The sequence below is a fragment of the Pectinophora gossypiella genome, chromosome 14 (genome assembly GCF_024362695.1).
Source record: "Pectinophora gossypiella chromosome 14, ilPecGoss1.1, whole genome shotgun sequence".
In the NCBI taxonomy this organism is placed as follows: domain Eukaryota; kingdom Metazoa; phylum Arthropoda; class Insecta; order Lepidoptera; family Gelechiidae; genus Pectinophora; species Pectinophora gossypiella.
The window spans coordinates 10,074,179-10,101,882 of record NC_065417.1 but is presented as its reverse complement, the minus strand read 5'-3'; the positions used below and the strand labels follow the sequence as shown (position 1 = coordinate 10,101,882).

At 36.3% G+C, this 27,704-nt stretch overlaps 2 protein-coding genes across 6 annotated transcripts in view; one reads left to right on the top strand and one right to left on the bottom strand.

Annotated features, from left to right (window-relative positions):
* The window catches only part of LOC126372851 (collagen alpha-3(IX) chain-like), a 209,622-nt gene that overhangs the window by 168,877 nt on the left and 13,041 nt on the right, over positions 1-27,704 (top strand). For all 5 annotated transcript variants that reach the window (XM_050018763.1, XM_050018762.1, XM_050018767.1 and 2 more), the window contains 12 exons: positions 10,687-10,771; positions 11,138-11,184; positions 14,808-14,912; positions 18,707-18,862; positions 19,374-19,571; positions 21,197-21,358; positions 22,241-22,358; positions 22,797-22,883; positions 23,120-23,163; positions 23,408-23,617; positions 23,964-24,107; positions 25,114-25,203. In XM_050018763.1, the coding sequence (XP_049874720.1) occupies positions 10,687-10,771; positions 11,138-11,184; positions 14,808-14,912; positions 18,707-18,862; positions 19,374-19,571; positions 21,197-21,358; positions 22,241-22,358; positions 22,797-22,883; positions 23,120-23,163; positions 23,408-23,617; positions 23,964-24,107; positions 25,114-25,203 (1,446 nt within the window). The remainder of the gene's footprint in view (positions 1-10,686; positions 10,772-11,137; positions 11,185-14,807; positions 14,913-18,706; positions 18,863-19,373; positions 19,572-21,196; positions 21,359-22,240; positions 22,359-22,796; positions 22,884-23,119; positions 23,164-23,407; positions 23,618-23,963; positions 24,108-25,113; positions 25,204-27,704) is intronic.
* On the bottom strand, positions 23,005-27,685 carry LOC126372865 (cytochrome P450 6B7-like). The gene is made up of 2 exons (XM_050018782.1): positions 26,250-27,685; positions 23,005-26,098 (listed from the first exon to the last, which is right to left on the bottom strand). The coding sequence occupies exons 1-2, from the start codon at positions 27,604-27,606 to the stop codon at positions 25,926-25,928; spliced, it is 1,530 nt and encodes a 509-aa protein (XP_049874739.1). The 5' UTR covers positions 27,607-27,685; the 3' UTR covers positions 23,005-25,925.

The following is a 27,704-nucleotide window of genomic DNA, read 5'->3' as shown; positions in this document are numbered from 1 at the left end:
GCCCATAAACATTATACAAAACAAAAAGTGCAAATTTTCAATTCCACTTGATATTAACTCAGAATAATGAGCTGAATCATTTCCCTCAGTATTCAGAAAATTCATAAAAAAATAAGAATTTTCTTTTAATCCTTTTCAGTTCCATTATTTTCGACGGAAAATTCCACTGCATATCAACTCAGAACCATGGTCTGAATTATTCCTCATAATTTTCGTTACGATGTCACTAACACTCTGTATAGTCCTGAAACAGAACATGTTTAAATGCTGCGCAATTATGTGCCGTACTCATTTAAAGTTATACTTGTCATTTTCTTATGCGTCTAAAAAGATAGCAAACTGGCGAGAAGTGGGTTAATGCATCCCACACTTCTGCCTACCCCTTCGCGAATACATGCGTGATGCTTTGTTGTTTGTTGTTATTTTCTTTATTTTTTTATGACATTGCAATTTACAAATGAGTATAATTAAGAAGTGCATACACAACTGCCGTAAAACAATCATAGACGGTAGAAGTTACAACTACTACAAGTTACAACTATAATACAACTGCAGTAAAACCGAAAGCATTAAAACTTTGTAATATGCGCCGTGTCTAGTTTGTATGACGGAATTATAGTTTAGCTAGCTCAACAATTTAACACGCTAACGTGCGTTAAATTTGGTAGATACGAGGAGCTAAAATTAATTATAGACACGAAATATTTTTGTTCTTAGTTCCTTTCTCCTGTGGAGTATGCTCCATACCCCCTCCGGTTGATTGAGGTGAGGCCTGTGACCAGTAAGGGGACGTATATAGACTGTTTATGTTTAAATTATGTTATGTTCCTTTCTACTTAGGCATGCAAAACAGCTACTTATATCTATTATGAGTTTCTCTATTTCTTTCTTATTTTATTAATTTATCTTGAGTGCAGTTTTCACTAACACAATTGGCACGGTTCACCACCTATCACATTGGTGTAACAGAAAGCTCGGTGAAGTGAGAATACTTAGTTTACCTTGCTATGAATGTACCTCTGACTACCCCAATTGGGATATAGACACCGTTGACCTGTTTTTCTGAAGACTGATGACACCTATCATTTAGTATCCAATGATGTAGGTAGTTTAGTAGAATCTTACCCCCATGCCTAATCTGACTTAGTTAAAATTCAAAAAAACATCAAACACTTCACCAGGCCAAACACTTCACTGATATAAGCAGAAAGTCAACGATTTTAACTTAGCAGCAAATCCGCGTAAAAGCAAACAAGTTTCAGAACGCATCTCGATACAATAATACTCGTAAAATTATTCAAAAAGCAAAATATTATTCGTAATACCATGGCAACAAAGAATTACTTATTCAACTCGCAAACTTCGCCCCAACTCCGTAATCAAATACTCGAGTCGCGACATTCTAGCAAAAGTACATTCATAAGCAGAGCTTCCCTAACCTTTGTTCAGTGAGAGCAAACACTTGCGTATTGCGATCACTCGTTAACGAGTCTTCTTCGACCCAACACACTGCCGACTTGCATTATTTTTTGGTAGTAACAATTGGGCAGGGGCCATATGAAGCTGAATGTAGACCAACATTCTTCAAATTATATAGATTATATTTTACAAATTAACAAATAATGTCGACCTTCTCTGTTCTGTAATAGTAATTATGATTCCATAATGAAAATTCTAACAGTGCGTACGAGCCGGTAGAATTTTACTTTTCTGGCCTTTACCTTTAGCTTTAGTCCTCCAGTAAGTACTTACTTTGATGCAAATGAGTTGAAACCCAGAGTAAAATACTCCTAGGCCAGAATAGGACTCCTGATACGGGGCCAAGTTGCAAAAGAAAAAAGAGCTCGAAATGCGACAGTAACAATGATAAAAATGTATGGGATTGTAGTGAAGTCAATTAAGCGGGTGCTTCCTAACTAACTGCTTATTTGCCAGGGACAGGCGCAATTTTGATGTTTTTTCTTTTGTACGGGGTAGATTTTTATTATCATTTAAAATTAGAAGCATCTGGAGTGGGGCAAATGAATATTTCGATCATATAAAAAAGTGGTAGATTTTTTTGTTCAAACGAAAAATGTATTTAAAAGACTTTTCTGGTGATACTTAGAAATAAATATTATGACATTGACATGGTTACCTTATATCACTGCCACCACTATAGTAATAGTAACATTATTATACTTACATCAATGACTGTCACTTTCGTTATTCGTAATCGTTTGCAACTTGGCGTTCTTCACTTCTGGGTAGTACATGTTTTGTTTTTTACTTAAAATATTATGGACCAGTAGACCGGAAAAACTGACCCATTACAAAAGTCACAAGGAAATTCTTTTAAACTCGTCACAACAAATAAAATATTAAATTCGATAACGTTTCAGATTTGAGGATCAGATTTCAGTGTCTCAAGACGAAAGTCTTTGACCAGTGCGTGTTGCCAGTGATGACCTACGGCAGTGAGACGTGGCCGCTTACTATGGGTCTCGTGAGGAGGCTCGGTGTCGCTCAGCGGGCAATGGAGAGAGCTATGCTCGGTATTTCCCTGCTCGATCGAATCAGAAATGAGGAGATCCGCAGGAGAACTAAAGTCACCGACATAGCTCGAAGAATTGCAAAGCTGAAGTGGCAGTGGGCAGGACACATAGCGAGGAGAACCGATGGCCGATGGGGCGGAAAGGTTCTGGAGTGGCGACCACGTGTCGGACGACGCTCAGTGGGTAGGCCCGCTACAAGGTGGACCGACGATCTGGTGAAGGTCGCGGGAAGCCGCTGGATGCGGGCAGCGCAGGACCGATCGTCGTGGAGATCCTTGGGGGAGGCCTATGCCCAGCAGTGGGCGTCATACGGCTGATGATGATGATGATGATTCAGATTTGAGGAAAACAAGTCAGATTCAGAAAAAGGAAAAAAAGAAAACAAAAGTATAATTTATTATGAGTTGAAAAAATCATTTATTTGCAGATAAAAAAGTCCATAGATGGTGTTAGTACAAAAGAAAATCTTACACACTATGTTAGATATACGTATGATAATAGGAGGTAAGTATAATATTGAAAAAATTGAAAAATTCATAGGTACGCAAAGCGTCATTGGTCAATGAGGGACTTTCTACACCACGTTCCTCAAAATCAATATAGATGGCGCTGTACAGATTTTTCTTCGTTTAACCTACTAATTTCATGTATAACAGTTTTGGGATGGTAACCTAATTACACCCAGGCACAATTACATTTTCCGCCCATTATTACTCTGATCAAAATAAAGAGAATCAATATAGATAAGATAGCACATAATTCTATACATATATTGTGATTTAAATATTAAGTAAGAATTATTTTTATATAATTCTTCTGCCTACATTGTGTCATTGAGAGTGCGAGGGAGCACGAACAGCGTCCTTAGGATGGTGGGAGACCGGATGGACTCCGCGCTGCTGGGCCGGTTCACCGAGCTGCACGTGTTGCGCCCGAGCGCACCAGGTGAGGTTGCCCATCTGCTTATTATTACTATATTATCTACATTACTTGTTACTAACATAGCATGTAAGTTAGTCATACTAACATATCTATGGACTGTAGTCTGAAAATAAATGATTTTTTTTTTTATTTTTTTTTTATTGTATTTTGGAATAATTATGTACGCGAATAATGAGAAAATAGGTAATTATCACGTTAAAGCTGTACAACGCCATCTACTTATATTGTTGAACGTAGTCTGCAAAGTCCCTCGTTACGCCTCATACGTACATTATTGATCCTAGACACTGTTGATTTGGAACTCAATACCAGTGTGATTAATATTAGTGATGCATACTCACAATAATATTTTTATAGCTACAAATTACAATAACTACCCTATCAGCTCCGGTCAAGTAGTTAATGCCATCTGCGGCAAATCTACAATAAGTCACGTCAAAAAAAAAAAATACCCTATCAGCGTCACTACAAGATTAATTTTATTTTTCAAAATAGAACAATAGGAATCTGTAATAATTTAATAAAAGAAAATCAACAGAACACATAAATAAAAGCAGCCCATATACGTCCACTGCTTAGCACATGGAGGTTAAAATGGCCACATCGAAGCAATTCCTCTAAAAAAACAATATTGCAAATTGACATTTGTTTGCATTGCGCACTTACTTTTATATGCGCAAATGTCAAATTGCAATATTGCTTTTTTAGATGAATTGCTTCAATGTGGCCGTTTTAACCCCCCAAATCTTCCCTCAATCATCCGGAGGAGGTGTAAAGTATACTTCACCACCAACATCAACAGAACATTGAATAAAAATAAATCCCATGGGTTGATCTCAGGTTGTCCAGATAGCAACATTAAAGACTATATCGCTAAACGACTAGATAATATTTCACCTGGATCTTAGGTATATTCACCTCATCGCAAAATTACTTGATCGCAAAATGACTACATAATCATCATCATTATATTAAGAGCCACGCTCTTGTCGGTGCAGCATTCTCCATTCTTGTCTATCAAAGGCCAATTCTTTTATTTACTTATAAGACATGACGTTCACCTTCTCTTTAATCTGTTCCACATACGTAAGCTCTTCTTGGTCTTCCCCTTCCCCTCTTTCTTTGTAGCTTCCCTTCTGTGATGTTTTTAATAAATTCGTCGTGTCTTGTTAAGTGTCCAATCATCTTGCCTCTTCTGTCCTCAGTAACTCTTAATATTTGCCTCTTTTCCCTTACTCTACTAGGACTTCCTCATTAGTAACCCTTTCTGTCCAACTAATTATTTCCATCCTCCTTCGACACCACATTTCAAAGGCCTCGAGTACATTATATACTACGTAATATCCAATCCATATTTGTTAAGCAATACAAGAACCTTTAAAGGGCATAACCTGTGTGTAGCTACCAATATTTGCACCATAACGATGTGGACTCGGTAAATACGCGTGTGGTCGATAGAACGCCCAAATTGTACAAATTACACTTTCTCCACCCCAGAGGCCTTAACGCATAATAGCATACACGGCGTTCTCAATACGACGTCACATGTTGTAATGACATTTATGTAATGTCCGAATAAGGGTCAAATTGGATAGTTTTAGACTCTTGATACACGTCCCTACGGGATGTCTAAGATATTGAAATTGCTCAAGCAGGCAAATCCGAGTAAAGTATATCTACTGATAATACAATACAATACAATACAAATATTGCACCAAAATAAAAAGAAATAATAACAAAAGACTTTTAACTAGGTACGTGGCAAATGGCGGCCTTATCGCTTAAAGCGATTTTTCTAGATAACCGAGGAAAAATGTAAAAAAAATATGAATGAATTAAATGGTAGCTAAGTAGATACCGTTTAATAAGACGACAATTCTGTCAAATACTTACATGAAAAGTTACACGCAAACCACGAAGCCTTATTTAAGAATGTAGCGTTTCTCAAAATTTGAAATAAGAAAAGACGAACAGGTAGAAATATCTCTACTAAATAAGAATTTAATAATATATATTATTTTATAGATATTAGCCCCGATTAATTTCATTTTAAGTTATACCCGTCATTTTCTTATCTGCCGAAAAGATTGTCAATCGCGTAACATACCTAGTTCCTAACAACCTTTAACATACAAAAACTGCCTATATACGTCCCACTGTTGGGCATAGGTCTCTCCTCAATCAACCGTAAAGGGGTATGGATCGTACTCCGCCACGCTGCTCCACTGCGGGTTAGTGGAGCATTTTTTACGGCTAATAGCCGGGACCAAAGTCCTCACCAAGCAAAGGACAGTCTCACAAAGTGATTACGATAAAGTCCCCATCGGGAATCGAACCCGGACCTCCAGGTTAGCCTAACGCTGCGCTCTGATCACTAGACTACGGAGACTGTTGTATGTAGGTAGCTTTAAAATAGTACGTCTTTATTTTTACGTATAACGCTTACCCGACAGCTACCAAAACCACTATAATTAATAGGCTATACAGGGTGTTAGTGACATCGTAACGAAAACTTTGAGCGATGATTCAGACCATTGTTATGAATAGTTATGTTATCAAGTGGAATTTTTCATGGTCTCAATCATCCTCCTTAGTATTCCTTACCATGTTACTAACACCCTGTATAAACATAGGGATTTAGATTTAAAAGCACATCATTTATAACAACTTTTACGCGTTCCATTTATATTAGCAAAAGATTTATGAATGAAGTCATTTAAACTAAGATTAATTCCTGAAAGCCTGCTAACCAGCTAACATTAACCTAGTGAGATTATTGTAACCTAAAATTTTCCATAATCCACTCAAGCTTAATCCTAAACACCTGCGGATCTGCAACTAATTAAGGGTACGCACACAATTTAAGCCTCAGCCTATGGTGTCCGTCCCGTAGCAATTAATCCCACCTAACACATTAATGTTTTAAAAGAGACAAGTTATTTTAACACAAACTTTTTGGAATTTAGAACACTATAAATTAGAAGCTTTTAAAATTTGAATTTGAATTTTATTTCTTAAAAACATCACATTTAAATAAGAGTTTTCATTTGAGAGTAAAGACGAAGTTTTATAAAGTTCTAAAAAAGTTTTTGATTATAAAAAAATATATATCGAGGGTTGAAAGGCAAATGGGTTTAAGCGACATTTTGTGAACTTTACAGGAGAGCCATTTAAAGTTTTATTTTTTCGAAAAAAATTCATATAAAAAAAACTACTGAATCAAAAGTGTTCAAAATGCTAAGAATTATTTTAAATTAAACGTTGCACAATTCTGTATTTATTTGGTTCGAAAAACACATCAGTTATAGATTTTAGAAGTCGCTTAATACAAAATGCCTCAATTGAACTAAATTACAGTTGAAGGAAAAACGGTTGATATCCACTAGAGCCAAATATTGGCTAAAAGCAAAATGCTTTAAGAGACCTCTCACTTATTAGTTTGACTAAAGCTAAATGAGTTAAACGACTCCTTAAAAAAAGAAGACTAGAGGCAAATCAGCTTAACCTCCATAAAAGGTTATATGACAGGGAAGGAAAATATCTTAAGTGACCATCCGCTACTAATTTCAATTGTATGAAATCCAAATATTAGTAAGATCGGAAATAAAGTCGGTCCTTAAGCCGTTTTTCCTGGGAGAGATTTTAGTCGGGCAAGGCATTTACAGATATTTGTACCTTACAATATTAGGAAAAATCACGGCGGATATAATGAGTAAATCGATTTAATTAAGAAACAGGATCTAGAATATAACCATAAAGATTGTTACACATGCTTAATTCGACTTTTTAAATATATGGTAAACCGCGTATGATGGCGGATGACAGATGACTGTCACCAACTGAATGCGGGCAATAAAAGAAACAAATAGCTTTGAAAAAGTCTTAATATGCTTATACTCTGTGCTGAGTTTAATCTCACTATCACAACCTGTTTCCGATTTAGGTACTGAAAAATTTAAGACCTCGTGGCTGGATGCAAGTTCCAAGCACTGGCTCCTACTAGATGGTACGCGGTACTAGGACAGACTGCAGTGAAGTACTGATTGCTCTCATATTAAGAGGCGGCCAGGGGTGGGTAGATCAGCGACTTGTTTGATCAAAATTTCTGTTACATTTGCGCCTAAAACCTCCACTTCGAGCTGGCCATAAGATACCGTCGAAGTTGACAAACAATAACAGAACTTGATCATGCTTTTAAAGCCGAGATACGTCGGACATCGCAACAGACATATCTGTCGATGAGATAATATAGATGATAATAATAATAAATAGATGGTGTTCCTTTGCCAAGCATTTTTATAGCTGTGCTCTGCTCTACCGAAGTTATTGGTTGGTAAACCAGACCGCAAAACTAAGATTGGTGCGATGGTTCTAACGTGAAACTAAGCTCGTGGGGAACTACAGGCGGGCTTTTCTGTCACCATATGTCTCAAAAACAAATGCCAGGTGGAATAAGCTTGTAAAATTCAGCTCTATGCTGATTCCTATCAATCCAGTTCCGGTAGATTTTCGACAGCTTCAAGACTGTTTTCTGCCACAAACTTTGAAGAGAGTTTCAATCTACAACAAGGAAAAGACCCAACGCCTCACTGATCAGAAAGACTTATTAGCAGCGCTTTGGACACATTATAACGATGTCTTAAATCCCAATAGTAATCCCAATAGTGACTTGTTTGTTACAACATATCGGTCGAGTTTGTTACAACAAGGTCGGGGGTTTCGCTTAACATCTAGCGGCACCCCCGACCTTTGAAGAACTTCTTACCGAGCTAAGAAGGATGACGAATACCAACACATCAAAAATACCATCTGAACTGTATAATATGCCAACACATTAATAACTGGTTATACAAACTCATCCTGAAGATATGGGAGTCAGCTGCTGGAATGATTTTAGCCTTCTTCCTCTTTGCGAGTCGATGGCGATCGATATTAAATTTTAGCCTTAACGTTATTCTATCCCGTGATGCAGAAAAGGTACTTCCGGAAACCCAATGATGATTTTGTCCGGACAGAGATATGTGGGTACGGTTTTGTTATTAAACAGATTCAGGCCAAAAGGCTTGAACAACATCGGCCTTTGTTATGTGCTGCGTGAGGCTTCACGCGGCTTGTGGATTGCTCTAAAGAAAACAGATTGTCCTGAAAAGTTATGACTTATCCTGATACGACAATATCATGACGACATGATGACGACAGTTTGATTTCAGAACAGAACTTTCAGAACTTTTCAGAGCTATTCGTCGTTACCTACGGCGCGAAACAAGGCTATGTCATAACACATGGAGCCATGGTTCCTAGTCTATTTTCTTTATATATCGCTTCTGTATCACGCATAAGTGGGATACTCTGTGGAATTGTTATTTATAGCTTAATTGAAATTAAGGCTAAAATAAATAAGATCATTTTTGATCTCTCACGTCTCACATCTATGCGTCAGTTAACCAAACTGGCCGAGGAATGGCCGATTCAATTAAGTCATACACCAGAATATTTATAGTTTTGTGCAAAACCCTTTTAAAATAACCATCCAGAGGATGCTCCGGGGATGTAGCTTCTTCCAATGTTGCTTTAAATGGCGTTGAGCTGGAGGAAGTTTCAAAATTAAAATATTTGGGTTCTCAAATATGAAATGACTCCAAAGTCATCGAAGTTGCCAGCCCGGATAACAGGTGCGGTGGCAGCCTTTGGAAAACTTAAAATATTAGTGTACAAAGTCTCAGCGGCGTACTTGATACGTAACACTTTAAATGTCTAAGGTCCATCCTTCGCATAAAGCGGCAAGATGGTTTTCCAATAACAGAAGTATTACGTCATTCTGGCATATTCGGAATAGAAGCTCTCATCATAAAACATCACCTACGATGGTGCGGTCACGTCATGCGAATGGATGACAGAAAGGTTTTCTATTTCGAGGTGTCTAGAAGTAACTGTAAACAAGGTGAACAATACCTGCGGTACAAAGACGTACTCAAGCGCAACCATGTGGCTTTGAACATGCCAACTGATAGTTGGGATGAGTGTGTCTGAACCTGGAATAGCGCGTGATATAGTCCTCGAAAATCTTAGTCCAAGACGCCAAATACGGAAAACTCAACGGAAACCTTCCTACAATTACACGGTAAACTCGGCTGGCCAGCTTGATTGTATGCCATGTTACCAGATCTTCAATTCGAAGTTCGGTTCCGCTAGCCACGTCAAAGTCTACCACAACAACGACTTGGGATAGACACAAATAGAAGTCACCATCAACGGATACGGCTTGGGTGACATGATGACACGCACACTCCCGGTCTTCCCAATCGTAATTTTTAGCTGTGTGAACCGCCCAACCAGGACCTGTCCATACTTATTTTGATATGTTGAAGTGATGCGGGCACAAGGTTTCATACAAAATTGCGATGACTGAAATGTTAACATTATTTCTTTTTTGTTTTGGAAAAACGTTTTAAGTCCTTTCAAAAGAAAATGATAGTTGTTTTATACGACAAAAAATTTAAAAAAATGTAGCATAAATAGCTGAAGTCAAATTCTATGAATATTTTCGGTAAAGGCAAAACACTTCAAGTGCCAATTTTACTTTTAAACTGTCGAAGGCAAAACGGTTGAAGCGACAATATTTATAAAATCTGGATTAAAGCAAAAAGATTTAAGCGCCAAATCTATTTTCGTTTCGTCTAAGGACAAATGATTTAACCGACTTATCTATAACAAAACACTGTCAGGGAAAACGCTTTAACAGACTTCAAATCATCAAAATGAAAAGACATAACAGCTTATGTGACCGACTCATATCCCGGAATACGACTGATTTGCCACCCGCCCAGAATTTTGTGCATTTTTTTGTCGGTTAAAACACGGGTTTTTAAAAATGTACCCAAAGTGCTAATTGGTTGAAGCGCCAAAAAGTAGCTTCGATTGATCTGAAACCAAGATCAGTCGACGCGGAAAAAATCGCTGATTCCGAATATATATATAAGTCAGTTTCGCCCAAAATGTCGCTTAAACCCATTTGGCTTTCAACCCTCGATATGATATTGATTTTTATTTAAAAATATTTTTAATTTAATCTAAAATATTTGGATTTTGTTTTAAATATACTTACATGATTTCAACTTTTCGTTCTTGATTAATTCAAATAGGTAGTTTCTTGTTTGAAACACACGAACTTCACCCATATTGACATTGACAATTTGGATGTTAAATACAGGTGGACCAAGAAGAAGGGGACGTAGAGGGCAGCGGGAGGTACGGGACCATCCCCCCTTTTCCCCCACCCCCTCCAGGATTAGACGGTAGGTCCTCATTGTGTTCGAAACGGATAAGGTAAAAGGGTTGAATTTTCTATAATTTTTCACCAATTTATTTGCGACGTTGAGGAAATTGGTGATTGATTTACGAATTCCTTTCCAAAATTTTCGGAGTTTCGGAACTTTTGATAATGATGGAATGGAATTTACTTTGTATATTGCAGAAATAAAATCATTTTATGGCGATTGTATTTATATGACTCAATTCGAACGCAATTTTAAAGGTAGCGTCCATTTCTGTAATAATTTTTAATTTTATAATTTGTACCGTTGGCAAAAGCATGAATTATTTTTATAATCAGTAGTCACTTACTTTTATTGTTTAAATACATAATTCTGTGTTAATTTCAGGCTACCCGATGCGATGGCGAGGCGAAAAAGGCGACAGAGGACCGAGGGCAAGACTTTTATCATAGCTACTTAATTTTATGACGGTTTTATAATGCAATTTTATGGCACGTTACGAGAAAAGTAATAAAATTCATTCAAACGGAAGAACATAACGCCTAGATGTGGTCTATATACCTAATAGATAGCACTAACTTAATTGTTTGCTTTCGATCTGCATTGCATCTTCGTAACTGAACATATATGATAGAGAATATACATTATATTGTCAAGTACGTAATAAAACAAATGCTATGAAAAATTTTAAAAAGCCGTCAAGCATCCTGTATTCTAAAATATCAGTTCAATAGTTAAAGACATTTAAATTTAAACGGTTACAAATGTATAGAAAGGAAACACAGGGAATGAATGATGAAAAGAAATGGCGCAATCTGTATTGACACGATATTGTTTTATATTAAATTAATATGGAGAATAATTAGCTTAAAACAACACGTCTAATTAGCACGTAAATAATGCTCACATTGCAATGCTCTCAATTAGAATTAAGAGGTCTTAACGATTATAAATTGGCAGACGATTACACGATTCTAAGCAACCCAGATATCCGTCGAGTATTGTAATGAAATGACATTATTATTGGTAATGTTAATGCTTGGGTTGCAGCATAACGGTAAGTTAAATAAGGAATTCTAAGAGTACCAGTACCAATGTCAGAAATAGCTGACTGAGCCGCTTTAAATTGAAATCTAGCCCAACAATGAGAAGGTCAATGATTTTAGTGGTATCAGTTAACCTATATTATCCTGTATAGAGACTGACCTGCGTCCTGAAGCATACATAATATTCAATAACGTCACAGAATGTCCTGGAGTGAATGGACAGCTGCTTCAGTCCATATTCAATATCATGTTAACGCAGTGTCTACAATAGACGGGTTTATCAAAGACGTATATTTCTAAAGATATATGAATGATTTTAGGATTACCTAAGTTACAACAAGTGTATGATTTTTGTTAATTGTATGAGCCAAGTTGGGTACAGTAAAGCCAAGTTGCAAACGATTTTGAGAAATGTATGGAATTGACATAAGGTAACATGTCAATCTCATTTATATTTATCACTGCCACCGTCGATTGTCAAAATATTCTTCCAAGTCCCAGATTCTAGTTACTAGATTATTTTTTTCTTGTTGTTAGATTATATTTCCTGTTGAAAAAGTTGGTAGACAAATTTAAATAAAGGTATATTAAAGTTTCTAACAAAAAAAAATGCGTATTCTACAGAACTACTGAAATACATGATACGCGTTGCGAAAAAAACATAAGTAATATTACTTAAACCGTAATGGATTGCAACCTTTATTTTCAATACTCATGTTAAAAACATGGAAGTTTAAATACGAAAATTAGCAACTGATTTCCATTTCCAACTCTCTTCTGATAAAAGGTTTTGATCAAAGAGATCAAATCCAATTTATGGCAACAAATATGTCTTTTCAAATTTGAAAATTGCTCTCTATAATGCGTTCCGAGCGTCACACAATGCGTCGTTCGTTTTATTTTGCCCCCGATTTATAGCACCCCGCCCCTTAGCCCCTATTTTAATTACAACACGCTTTTATACCATACGACTCGGAAAGCTTATGCACTTATTGTGAGAAGACATATTATTATTATAATTATACCTACATATCATATCACCCGATGTATACAAATATCAGATTCTAAAAATAAATGTATAAAATATATTTTTAGAGCTCGTTAATCTTGTAAGCGTACTTATAATTATCAAAGTTTTGGAAATCTTGAATGTTATTTGAATTCACAAGTAAAAAGAACCACTTCACATCAGGTTTTTTTAGTAAGTAAATCCTTACAATATTTTACGAATATTTTTTACCGCTGTCCATGGATATCCAATCTATCACAAACTGTTCCAATCAGCCAAGGTATCAAGATGAGATACTATTTTACAATATGAATTTTAGGAAATGTGAAAAGTTTAACTAAAAATTCTATCAGTTTTCGGTTTTGGAACGAATCTCTTGAATCTTAGTTATAAATCTGAAAAGTTTTTCAAAGGTACTTTTGCAGAGAAAAAATATGTCCTACTTATAACACGCGCTATGAAACCCGGCATCCAAAGGCAACTTTAATTTTAATGAACTGTTTGACAACTATATTCAAAATCTACAGTTTCACAAAAATCATTTACAAACATTTCGATGTACTTTTTTTTTAATTAGCACAAACTATCCGCTTGCAGGTCACCTTCCTTCCACGATTTTTGAATTTCCTGGAAATTATTTACTGTATATTGTCGTTGAACATATTCAGTACTAAAATAAAATATACCCCATATATCGCCCTCGTCCCGTAACATACAAATGGGCGTGCACCACTCTCATGATATACAGCCATTACTGAGCGCTTAACAGTGTGTTTGATAATCGCAGAGTGCTCTTCTGTTCGGGCTGCCATACGTATATTCTGTGCGAATATATAATATTGAATATTTGCCGCTTTATGATTCTCTAAAGCAACTTCAACGCTGCCTTTGTCTCGAACTCGTTAGCTTCCTACAGCTTTGACATGTTCGTCAAAGGAATCTTGTCTACTTTGAAGTAATGAGAGAAAGTCATAATAAGTACCTTACTTACGTAAAGCATTGACCTAATCTATGTCAGCATAAACCACATGACGGGCAAATGTCATCAGAGTCAAGAATTGCGTCCTAATTAGTTTGTATAATGGCCTACTAGTTAAATACGAGATGAACGTATCCTACATTACTTTTAGATTAGGCTTTGCACTTTGGAAGTTGGGTTCTAAACGATTGTCAACTGGAGTGCTGAGATGGTTCCAAAGATCTTCAACTGCATCTTACATTTTTTCAATAACCTGCAGTAAACTTTTATAAAGGAGTGTATTCTATATCCTTCCGGTAGAATCCAGAATATTGATAAGTTGCTGCCCTTTTATACCGCTTATGATCCGAACATGATTCCCGCTAATTAACAGTTCCAAATCTGGTGACATACAAGATTAAGCTTATTTTAAATGTAGTTTTTCAACGGTTCTGTAAACATTAATGTGATTTTTGAGTTCAAATTGAAAATTTGCAGAGAGGATTAGTCTAAAAGTTATGAGAACTACTAGACTCTTCTTATACTCTGAAATGTATAACACTCGTACACTGTAATATAACTATTATATCGTCACTGGAAAGGCAAAATTACGTAAACGCCAAAAGGCCATTTTACATCACAGACGGTAAATAATCTTAGTAAATATTTTTTATGTAACATTATTATAGTAAGAAGAAAAAACATTACTTAAAATTTTCCTGAAAAACTAGGAAGTGCAAAACAATAATTGTCGATAATCGGTAGGCTTGGATATTTATAGCCGAAGCTTCCGCATTTGTTCGAAACTGTCGTATTTTACAAATTTTAACAACCCGTTAAAGTTATTGTCGTGCACGAACTAAAATTGGAGTTTTAATACTTTCTTCTTCGACTGTTCTGTTTGTTTCATTAGTTTGTTGTTTACGTCTTTATCGAATTAGTAGACTTATTTTAGGTGGCTGTAAAGAAACTTTTAAGGCCACTTTATAAAGTAAACCCAAAATCCTAAAGGCACATTTTAATATATCTTTTCAATATTCACAGGGTCCCCCAGGGGAATCGATAAGGGGCCCCCCAGGACCCCCTGGGCCCCCCGGAGTTCCAGGTACACCGGGGACTGTGGGTGAATTCTCGGGATCAGGAGATGATGTAAGTAATAGCAGTGGTATTCTTTGGTCCGTATGGCCGCATATTGTACTCTTTATATTTCTCTTCTGTTTTGCATTTTAAAAGAATTTGTTATGTTATGTAAATGAATCCCGGAATAACTACTGTGGGTGAATAAGGACATACCTAATAATGTAAGTGTTTGCGCATTCATAACTGCTGATTTGTAAAAGCTCCTATGTCAAATTGATAGTGCAAACCGCTCGTAATTAGGTAGATTTTAAAATATTTTTTTTTATAAAGTGAATCTATCTATCTTCCTAATTCTGTTACTTACTAAGTTTATCTTATATCATTTCCCCAACAAAGAGTCAGAAATGTTATATTTCGTAGTGTTTACTCGGTTGCGTAAGTTCCATAATAAATTGAGCTTATTCATAATTTAAAAATAAAATACTTAATAACAAAGAAGTATCAGTAAACTAGACGCAAATGCGGACTGTGTGGAACAAATCCCCATGTATGTGGCTGGTCTAGACCGCAGGATCTCGTTTAGCTGCGGGCCTCACCTGGTCTCAACAAAGCTTCAACGTCTACTCTGTGGGACAAGGGACAAGAAACTCTTGATGATTGATATAATATATTGATTTTACTAATTGACGTAAATATATCTGATTTTTTTGGTGAAACTGATTTTACAACTCACTTTAACAAACAAAGATACATCATTTAGTTAGATCATTACGACGGTAAACAGATATACCTACATAAAAAACCTCATAATTACAATTAGAAGCAGGAACATAGGTAAGGTAGGTAGGTAGGTAATGAAGAAAGTTTGATCGAAAAAGTAGCTTTAAGTTTGTTGAGTTTCTTTTATATACGTAGATCAAATTGAGTCAAGCCTACATAACACCTCATATTTACCGTAGGAAACTAATATGAGTTTATAAACAAATCATTTATCGCGTCTAAGTGAACAGACCAAATAATATTGATCAAATGTTAGTTACGTTACGTATAAATACATACAAATTAGCATAACAGGCAAATATCTATACCTACAGTGTTAGAAAACCCATTGAAGCAAATACGCACATTCTACAGTAATATTCACAAAGAACTAGCCCCTTTAGTCGAGAACCCGCTGTTATGAAGTTCTTATACCAAGCAATAACGTTATCTGTACCCGACTCGACGCTCACAATGACTGCCTATATCATACCTGAACTTGAATAGGCCATTGAAAGCGACTCTTTCCGTAACATGGGCGGCCACTTGAAGCGGACACCCTAGTTATTCTCCTACATTATTTCTATCTGATCATAAGACCTACCTGCCGCTACGCAGAAACTATTCGTTAATGGTTCTCCGAAAATCGAGTATATCTCGATCCAGAATTTTAAACTGCAGACTAATTACAGTGTTTTGTCTTTCTGTTGTTGAAATTCCAGGATCACTAATCTTGCTGAAATAGTAACTAGAAAATAAAGAGAAAAAGAAAATCTTACTAGCATTTGAAGAGTTTTCGCTGAAGTGATAAACAGAAGACAAGAAGGATATACATTGATTTCATTATAAAATGTTATGAAAATGGTTTTCGAAATTATCTATTCTAACAAAGGTTTTTTGTTTGATGGACATACAAAATTTCGATGCATTCAATTGGGGCAAGGTACACTCAAAATAAATACATTAAAAAGCCAGAATCACAAAATTATGTAAAGAGAATTTACTTCGTGAACGTCAGGACATTTCTAATCATTTTGAAACCTATGACAATATTAATTAATACAAAATTTGTACTATCTTTCTGTAAAATACATTTTATTAAGATAATATGTGATACTACATAGGAGCCATGATAACTCAGTTGGTAGAACGCTTGCCTCACACTTTGAGGTCGCAGGTTCGAATCCAGCACAGGCCTAAAGCAATAATTGTCGAATTTGTTTTCGAATTCATGTTTGGATCATAAATGAATGTCACATGCTCAGCTGTGAAGGAAAACATCGTGAAGAAACCCACATTCCCGAGAAATGCTTTTTTGGAGATTTATACCTGTATTGGGCTGGTTTTGCCTTCGCGGGATGGCAGGTCAGACAGGCAGTCGCTTCTGTAAAAAGCCGGACCTGTCAAATCTTCAGGTTAGGTAAGCGGACCCTGTGAATAACGGGATAATGCTAGGGAGACGATGATGTGATTCTACGTAGGTGGTCCGGATGTTCACCAATAATAAAAGAGCCATACAGAGCGCCATAAGTTTAATATTTCGAGGATCGGTAAACTAAATCGATCATTTTATGGATTCAATAGAAACATAGAAGTGTTATAAGTAATATATCAGATGACGACCTCCGTGGTCCAGTGGTTGAGCGTTGTGCTCGCGATCCGGAGGTCCCGGGTTCGAATCCCGGTGGGGACATATCACAAAAATCACTTTGTGATCCCTAGTTTGGTTAGGACATTACAGGCTGATCACCTGATTGTCCAAAAAGTAAGATGATCCGTGCTTCGGAAGGCACGTTAAGCCGTTGGTCCCGGTTACTACTTAATGATGTAAGTAAGTAGTCGTTACATGAGCCATGTCAGGGGCCTTTGGCGGCTCAATAATAACCTTGACACCAGGGTTGATGAGGTTGGTAATGTACCTCTCAATCCACACGATAGAAGAAGTAATATATCCGACATAAGACCTGGGTACATAGTGAGCATTAAGTTGCTCCGATGGTTACTAAGTTTATTAGGTATACATTGGCTCCCGGCCAATATTCCAGTTTGGATATCGATTCATTTGATTCGTACTACGCGAGATATCCGCTAAAATTCCGCTGTAACCTGTGTTAAGTAATAGAGTTGAAAGTTCTGCTCTGCTACCTTTGCAAAATATTTTTCCAGTTCTGAATTTATTCCGTTGCAAAATGTTCGGAAATCGAAACGTTGGAAAATAAGGTAAATATTTTCGCCAATTTGAATATATTTGGTTGGCCACAAAGGTGGCCCATGAAAATTTCGAATCGTGTACAAGTTTGCGGTTGTTTACTTTAGTCCTATTCTGTAACTGAAGCTTAGTGAAGTAATTATTTTTAGAACCTTTATAAATTCCTTTGAAGAAATACTGTATTCATTTTATCCATAAAAAATTACCATACAATTTCAAATAACATAATATTATCGTTCGATTTTGAAATGTTTTTATTTGAACCAATATGTAGGTGTTTCTTTGTTGTATTATCCAAATGTTTTTACATATTTTGTACTATTTTCATGCCTCGCTCTGGAATGTATAGAAAAAGGTGGGTTTATTTGAAAATGTATTATTTTCATAAACAAAACGTACTTTTCTATACTTTGTACATAGAAAGAAACAGTAGTAGTGCGTCAAGTAAATAATTAACAAGAAAAGAAAATAACATAATACTAATTTTTATTAATTTTATTTTTTTATTTTATTTTTTCTCCCAATACTCTCCCAATCGGAATTTAGCTCTCGACTATATTCCGATTGGGAGAGTCAGAGGTACATTCATAACAAGATGAACTAAGTACCCAGACTTTCTTCGCCGAGGTTTCTATTAGACCAATGTGATATCACCGTCTACGTATAATGGTGTGTAAATTGTGTCAGCGAAATGCAATAAAAGATAGAGAAAAGTTAAAATACTCCTATACACACGGTTTCCTTTTTCTTCTTTGCGAGTCGATGGCGATCGATACTAAATTTTTGCTGACGGTTTCCTGATGTTGATGTTACCAGTCACGATCAATAATTATTGTTGCGAGGTTCAATTCTGCAAGTCATCTTTTATATATAAATATTGTTATATTCGAAACAGATCGTGTATGGAGAGAACTACAACCCAACGGGTCAGTGCGGCTGCAACGCTAGCGTGTTCCTGACGCTGCTGAAGACGAACCCCGAGCTGCGGGGTCCACCAGGCCCGCCAGGGTTGATTGGCGCTGACGGACGCACAGGCGCCCCGGGTATACCTGTGAGTTGGACTTTTCTGTCATGAATCATTATCAGCTTCTTTTTTATCCCACTCTAGGTGGAACCGGTACAACATGTATTTTTCTTTCATTTATCTTTGTCAGTCGTCATCTCTTCTCTGCAGTGTGTGAAAAGTGTGAGTGCTGAGATGAAAAATATGTATGTTATACGCAATCCGCAATCCATTCACGCTTCCTTGAGTTGTTCCCTGCCTCTATATCCCATATTTATACTCATCACTTGCCTTACAGGTACATATATGCCTATTATCCCATCTCAAAAGTTGCCATTCACATGCTCTTGTGCAATAAGGATCCCATTCTTTCCACTTACGTATACGTAGTTCGTTTTTTTCTACATTTTCTTACCATAATCTAGTATTTACTACCCACATTTTTACACTTTATTTAGGAAATTCTGATTGTGACCTAAAATTTCTCATTTTGAAATATCAAGTAAATAACCTAATAACTTAGACAAATATTTCATAATAAATTATTTATATATTTTAGGGTCAACCAGGAATGCAGGGCGAAAGAGGGCCAGTGGGCCTTAGAGGTGAAAAGGGTGAACGAGGTGATATGGGCCCAAGAGGGTCCGAGGGACAACCGGGGCCTAAAGGAGAACCAGGAGTAGACGGCAGGCCAGGCATTGTTGGACCTCCTGGGCCACCTGGCCCACCTGGCGTTTCAGAGTATGGTAACTTTGATGTAAGTAAAATATATAGAAAGAAAATAGATATTCGACATAAACAATCTTAACCAAAGGAGTATGTAGGTTATAGGTAGGTACTCACTTAATATTTAATAGCAAAACGGCTCCGTAGCTACGATCAACAACAGGATTGATGACATACTTTGTAATATATTCTAAGAAACCTACGCTGTTCAAGAAAACTTATTCCGAATTTCGAGAAGTGAAATATTGAAAATGGAAAACGACGATCACTTTTCCTTTCCCTTAAATTGTGAGTAAATAATATTATGTCAATACTAGTACATAACAAAGCTGTTTCACACTGAGAATTATTGCCTTTCATGCTTCCATTCAATTTTAGTCAAATTGGAAACCAAGACAAATATACAAGGTAAGTTTTATGTAGAAACTTAAACTAGAATCGTACAAAAATACTCTTTTCTGGTTACGAGAAAGAAAGAAAGAGAATCGGTTATTTTAGAACTGATTAGGCTCGAAATTTTTCGTAGTTGCAATACCTAGGTGATTTAAATTGAAAGGACAATCAAACATAATGAAAGAGTACGCTAAAATGACGAGCGCAAGCTCAAATTTCATGCAAATGAAGTCTTTGATAAAACTGAGGAAGCGAAAGTGGTGTGTCAGGATAGTAGTAAGTGGAATTCCGTGGTTTCTGAAACTTCAACGGGAAATAGGCATGGTCTTGAACTCTTTGTTCTGAATTTTTTAACACGGTTTTTCTACCTGTACTTAACACATTTCTTCAGGAACTTAGTTGTAGTTTAAATGATGACAATTGTTATTTCTTGAGTGCTTCGTTTACGAAATGAAGAAGATCATTATTCATTGCAACCCCCAAAGAGTTCTACGATTCGATTACCTCCTCATTGTCAGGAATCACTTTCGAAACGAAACGAATGACTTTTGGAAACTGCCGATTGTGCATTTTCGTGAACAAACCGCTTTGGGAACTTTGACAAAAGTAGGGAGCCTTTCACTCCTGATTTATACTGGCGGAGATAAGAGAATACATTTCAATCGCCAGAAAAGTTTGTTTGTGTTGTCAGATGTCACGGAGTCACGACAGTTTTCCTGTTAAGCGCGCATTGTTCGAAGTTTTTGACTTTACTTTATTTCTATCGGCATCCATTCATCTTCTGATGTTACTAACTACAGTACCTTAATGTGACGTTTTATTTTATTTACAGTGATTGTTGAAATGATTATTGTTTGATCGTAGCAGAATCCAATATCTCTAATCCAATTACTTTCACCACTCGTAGACTGGAATAAAATGCTTATTGTTTTGCCACTCTGCATATATTATTTATTATAGGTAATTACAAAAGGTTACAAACACGTCCGACAATAAGAGATAGGCCGAAGATATAAAATATAAAATTATTATTTTTCCTAACCTTTTTTATCTTGCAAACATACTCAAAAATCTGAATAATCTTCAGTCTTATTAAATTGAATATTAGGAATCTCACAAACCTTATCCATTATACTTTTTGTATGTTATCATTACACTATAAAAGGGGTAGCATACTAAAATTCATTTTACAATAGCAATTTTAAAAGAGCTTTTAGTGACGCATGTCGAAATATTTTAATATTAATGAGTTTTATGTGACAGGATTCTCTACCTTACGGAGGGACTATGGGAAGGCCTGGAGCCCCAGGGCCTAAAGGAGATGCAGGTCAACCTGGACCCATGGGGCCTTCAGGAGAAAGAGGCTTTACGGGGCACAAGGGAGAGAAGGGCCTACCAGGAATGAATGGACTCAAAGGAGATAGGGTAAGTGAACATTTTATTTATCTTGTTTATTACCATTAAAGATAATGGGTATTTGTAAGAGATTTTATTATATTTGTGGACTGGGCTGACCCCATTTACTACGAATTATATAATAGATAATAAATAATCTTGGATAGATTTCACTTACGATAAAAAGGAAATAACGATAAAAAGCTGTCAAGCAGATAATTAACGCAGCTAATTTCTCTGTAACTAAATCATAGGGTATTTTTTTAAGTTATTCCAGTCGCGATCGTATCTGATCTCATCAAAGTAGAAATAAATAAATATTTTATATTCACACACCTTGTAAAAATAGTACTTACCTACCAAATACCGTTGAGGAATCAAATAAGCACAAAGGTAATAAATAATAATTAGGTAATTTCCAATTAGTCAAATAAGTTACTTTTCAAATTACTATGGAATTTGTATGAAAAACCAATCTGTGATGTTATAGGAAAACGTGAACAAATGTCGCACTTATTATTACACTTTTCTTGACAGAAAAAGGAAAACATTTTTTATGATCGGTTTTTATTTAGTAATTAGAATTTCAGAATTTACCATTGACCTAGGAAACTACCCAATTACAAAAGAACCCGTGCTTAGAACCCTCTCGGTACAACTAAGTGTCAGCAGCGAATAAATGAACCCTTTCCGAAAATATTGAATAATTACTTTTATTGACGTTTTCATAAAGTTCTCTCTTCTCCCTATTTTCATTTATTATTCAGAATTTATCTGTGACCTATTAAACTACGCAATTGCCAATCACTCACACACACTGACAACGGACTTATTACATACTAAATAAAAACTCATATGATAAAGAATTTGAAAACAATTATTGGCAGTAAACATAAGGTATATTATTTATAGGGTTATCCAGGACCTCAAGGCGACCGAGGACCAAAAGGAGACCGTGGAAGCCCAGGACTTGATGGCAGACCAGGAATGCCTGGTGCCAACGGGCGTCCTGCCGATAAAGGAGAAAAAGGTGAAGTAGTTCAAATGTTACAAATACCTCAGAAACAAAGAAAATTATACGTTCTACAACTAAAGCAAGCATAACGGTTATGATGTTATTAATAATTACATTTTAAAATTAACAGGTATCTTGAATCCCATTAGCTTAGACGTTTGACTATGGTTTTCTGTGGAGAAACGAGATGATGTAGCTACCTCTATTCCCCTTATTTATTTGTGAACGTTTATTTCCCGCAAATGACATGAAGTACTTGGCCGGACAAATGGAAAACGCTGAGGGCTCTCATATATTTGAAAGAATTAATCGACCCGATAGCGATAAGCGTGGCATGATGGAAATCGTCGACCACACCATCAGGGTCGGTATCGGGGTCCTGAAGTGTTTGTTGTCGTGAGCTGATTGGCCTTCTTTATGGCTAGAGTAATCGGGTCGTATGTTTTGTATCAGGTGAACGAGGCGAGCCGGGTCCTCCTGGCCCCCCTACTTTACCAGCTGGTGTCTTCAGTCCTGATGATCCTGAATTTCTGTCCACTGGTATGTTGAGAAACTCACTGTTTTAATTTTATGTCCAAGCACTTACTAAAAAATATTATATGTTTCTATTTTGAACAACTTAATTGGTACATTTAAATTGAAATTAAATAACATAAGAATGTAAAGACTTAAAAATAACTGTATTTATTTCTTTACAATTTTTGGATTATAATTTATTTAATCAACATTTTTCCTTATTTTTAATTTCTTTAATAAGCCGCATTTTTTTTCCTTAGGACAAATACCGGCTTTGGCGACTAAAGGGGATAAAGGTGAAAAAGTAAGTAAATTGTACGCAAATCGCATAATGGTAATACAAAATCTTAAAAAATATACTACGTATACCAAAATTGTTTCTTTCTAGTAGTATACACATACAGTAGTGTGTAGTTTAGTATTTAGTACATTTTTGTAAAGTCATACTTTTTATTTTTAAATAATTTACCTCTCCTTTTACAATGCATTGCGTCGAGACAAAGTACTTAATAAGCTAGCAGAGTTTAATACATTAGTTTTTTGACCAGGGCGAAAAAGGAATCCGCGGTCTGGATGGGACACCCGGTGTACCAGGCAATGATGGCACGCCGGGACAACGAGGGGACATTGGGCCTTCCGGAATGCCGGGCACCTCGGGCCCACCTGGGCCCCCTGGGCTCAAAGGAGAGAGGGGAGAAAGAGGCCCCCCCGGTCCAGTCAGCATTACTTCAAGTGGTAGCGATATAATCACTGTCAAGGTAGGATCATGAACAATTTATTAGCTACTTACATTATGACTCATATTACCTAATACCTATTAAGGTTTGATTAGAACTTGAATTTTGGTAATCATTTTTAACGTTACTCAGGACAAAGTATTTTCACTAAAAAGCAAAATCTTGAAAAAACAAAACAGGTACATTATAATATATATTTTTTTCAAGCTAAATAAATAATATTCATTATTTGATATGAGACATTTAGGTAAGTACTAGAGAAACCACCTTTGATTTATCATGTGTAGTTTACAATTCAGTAATTATTTACATACCTGGGTAAATGATTCCGCGCATGATTCCAAATAAATCAAATAATCTTTCTCAGGGTGACAAAGGAGATACAGGGCCTCGAGGTAGAAGAGGTCGGCCTGGCCCTCCCGGCCCCCGAGGACTTCAAGGCTTGCAGGGTCTACCTGGTCCGCCAGGAAGGCCAGGAGATAAAGGGGAATCAGGCAGCTCTGGGTGGGGGGTGAGTAACTAGATTTGAGGGCCTAGCAAATGTATAACCCGTCCTAATTAAATGAACACTGCGACGTGAAAAGATTATCGTGAGCTATACATTAGTAAAAAAAAAAAAAATTAGAGAGTGTGGAAATCGGACCGTTTCCAGTACAAAGACCGACAGAAGGATTGTGCCCTTTCTGACATGTTGGACTGTTATGATAAGCGATGGGTTGCCCATCTGTCACTATCATCAACGTTTGCCACAACATCTTAATAAATGACGGTAATAGTGGCTTTGTAGCTGTCACGTTTTCTGCAGGATCTCCTTATCAAGTTAACCTTGTCGACTTATCAAGCCAATAGCAGCACGGCATCGGCACTACACGGTCCACCACACCCATCTTTGAACTTTGAGCTTTGTCCAACCCAATAGCCCCCTTTTATATTAGCAACTTGAAATTGTATCACAAATACACGAAATCAATACACTTCTTAGCTTCTTCGTTTAACCAACATAATTTCATTTGCTTATCATTCCCGTAAATTCGACCAAAGATTTATGTGTTCTAAGGATTAACAATTCATGGGCAAAACCGGTCCTCAAAACTGGCCACATTGAAACAATTGATTCAAAAAAACTGTTACATCGAATTGCTTCAATGAGGTCTTCTTCAACTATAAACACTAGCTCACAAAGAGAAAATTAAATCGAAAAAAAATCTGAATCCGACGGAACTTGGACCGGAGCTCTTGTCAAGCCGGGATGAGCATGTTATCTTTTACACCACCGGGCCCTCCTGTGTGAAATTCTTTCGATTTGTGTATCGTCAAAGTTGAATATTTTTGATTTAATTTTCTCTTCGTGAGCTTCCCTAGGCACGGGTGAATGCTATAAAAACAAAAATCATTTAAATTCATTACATTAGTTACTTTTACGTATGTATGCGTGTAGGTATCTATTACACTAATTATGTTGTCATGGTATTACCATTTTAAATAATATTCCTATTTTCGTATTTTCGTCTGTTTAGGGTCGACCGGGGTCATTGGCTATACCGGGACCCCAAGGTCCTAAAGGAGAAAAAGGCGATCCAGGGATCAACCTAATGGATATATCTATGGTAAGCAAAAGTCAAGGTAATTTTTATACTAGATTGTAAAATTGTCTTAAATAAATAAATAAAATACGCAACCTTATAATATTCTAAACTAGTCCTGACAATATCTGCGACAGAAAGGTCATTGAGGGCATTACCGCTTCAAAAAGGCACCTTCATAAACCAAAACTAAATGTTGTTAATTTTTTGTCTTGTTTTTTGAGTAATGTATTGTTCACAAGAACGACGTTCAAAATAGCATTTACAAAAATATAACAAAAAATAAATTATATTATGGGCATTATGCATTAATTGTGGAAAACCACTAAGTGATAGTATGCTATCATTTCCCTGATTATAAACCTAGGTGTATTGATCAGTTATGATTATTTAGAAAGATTACTTACGAGGCTAATATTACTTACTTAGATAATACATTCACAGTTCCAAAAACTGTTTGCTTTCAATTATTATATATAAATTAATGTTATTTCAAAATGTTGTTGTCACTCATCTGTGCTTAGGCAAACTCACGGAGATAAAATTAAGTCGAAAAATTCTGACTCGAATGGGTAGAGATATTTTTTTTTGACGTGACTTATTGTAGATTTGTGATGGCATTAATTACTTAGCCGGACATATGGGTCGTGAACCAGCAGCTCTTTTAACAAGCTGGAACGAGCTTGTCAGCCATTACATCACCGGGTCGCCAGTAATGTTCTTTCACCCTTCACTTCACTTTATTATCACTTTTGTCGTTTCTTCAACTTAAGCGGTAACCCATCAACGATACCCTCAGTCACAATTCCCGTTGGGTCTGAATTAGGGTCAAGCACGCTACATGCCGCTGGTTCTACCGAATACTTTTGCAAGAGGGCTGCTAAACCAGCTATGGACTGCATTTGTCCTAGTCTTGCACCTGAAAATTAAACACATTTTGTTTTTGACCAGTGAAGAACAAAATCATAATAAATTTGAATAGGTATGTAAAATTAAAAACTTGTCTACTTATTTGCATAAATAATATTTACTTATTTGCAGAACTGTGTTTGCAGTATAATAATACTTACCAACACATGCTCTAGGACCTTCTCCAAAAGGCATATAAACATATTTCATATCCTTTATTCCGTTGCAGAATCTGTCAGGATCAAATTTATTAGGATTCTGGAAAAACTGTTCGTCTCTATGTACAGCTTGCACTGGTATGAACACTTTTACTTCTTTGTCAATTGTTAAATTTATTTCAGGGAAGATATAATTCGGAGTCTCACACATACGCATTAAATATCCCACAGATGGAAACATCCTCATTCCTTCATAGAAACACATTTCTAAATACTTCATATCATTAACGGCATCGTAAGTTAATTTGTCGTCGTGTTTTGCTAAGACCTTGTCTATTTCTATTTGAACCTTTTCTTGACAGTCAGGGTTAAAGGCTAATTGATGTAGAGTATAACTCGAAGCCGTAGAAGACGTCTCAAATCCAGCCCCAAAAAATACAAACACTTGAGCTATAATTATTAAGTCACTGATTTCCAGTTCAACAAGTTCTGAGGTTCCATCAGGTTTTCTATGTTCAATTGATTCGCCTTTTATCGTTCCTTGCTGTTTTAATTCCAAAATAAGATCAATGAAATCATTTTTGCCTCTTGGCTTATAATTTCTTTCCTTCATTATAGCAGTGACTAAATTTACGATAGCATTTTCAACCTCTGGTGCTATAAAACGCAAATGCTTACAGAGATCAGGGAATATAAATTTTAAAGCTCCATTGATACCATCTCTTAGTGTCCTTTGGAACATTCTTTTCCCAAGCCACCTGAATTGGGAGTTTTCGTCACTCAACGTATCCATATCAATACCAAATCCACAAACTCCAATAAAATCGGTTGTATACCTTGCCATTAGTTCCCTTACATCGTAAAAATCCTTTTTTGCAATGTCCTCTGCCAGTAATTGAAGCTTTTCCGCTCGATCGGTAATAATAGGGAACATACCTTTTAGCTTGCTTGAACTAAATGCAGGAGTAAATCTCTGTCGTATCAAACGCCATAGGTCTCCATCAGCGAAAAATAAATTCTTCATTAACGGTTCTATAACAGTTTTATGGGGATTGAACCCTCTCGAATAAAAATGATGGAAATCAGTGATGAGGATTCTTTTAAAAAGAACTGGATCTCGAACAACTAGTTCTGGTCTAGTCCCTCTGTAGAAACCAACCACTTTTTCTTCGGGATACTTATTGTATACTTCAGTGGCCATCATACACATACTTGCACGTTGAATAAAATGTTTTAAATTGTTTCCAACAAATGGTAGCGGTGGATCATGTTTGACACCTTTTTTCTTCCAATAACTAAATGTTCGTGTCCCATATAAATAAAACACTAGCACAAATACCAGTAGTATTATAACAATCATGTTATCAATCACAACAAGTCATGTAACAGATGTTAATAACAAACTTGACTTTATCAAGGCACTGCCCGACAACGAATGACGGTCAATGATGATATGAC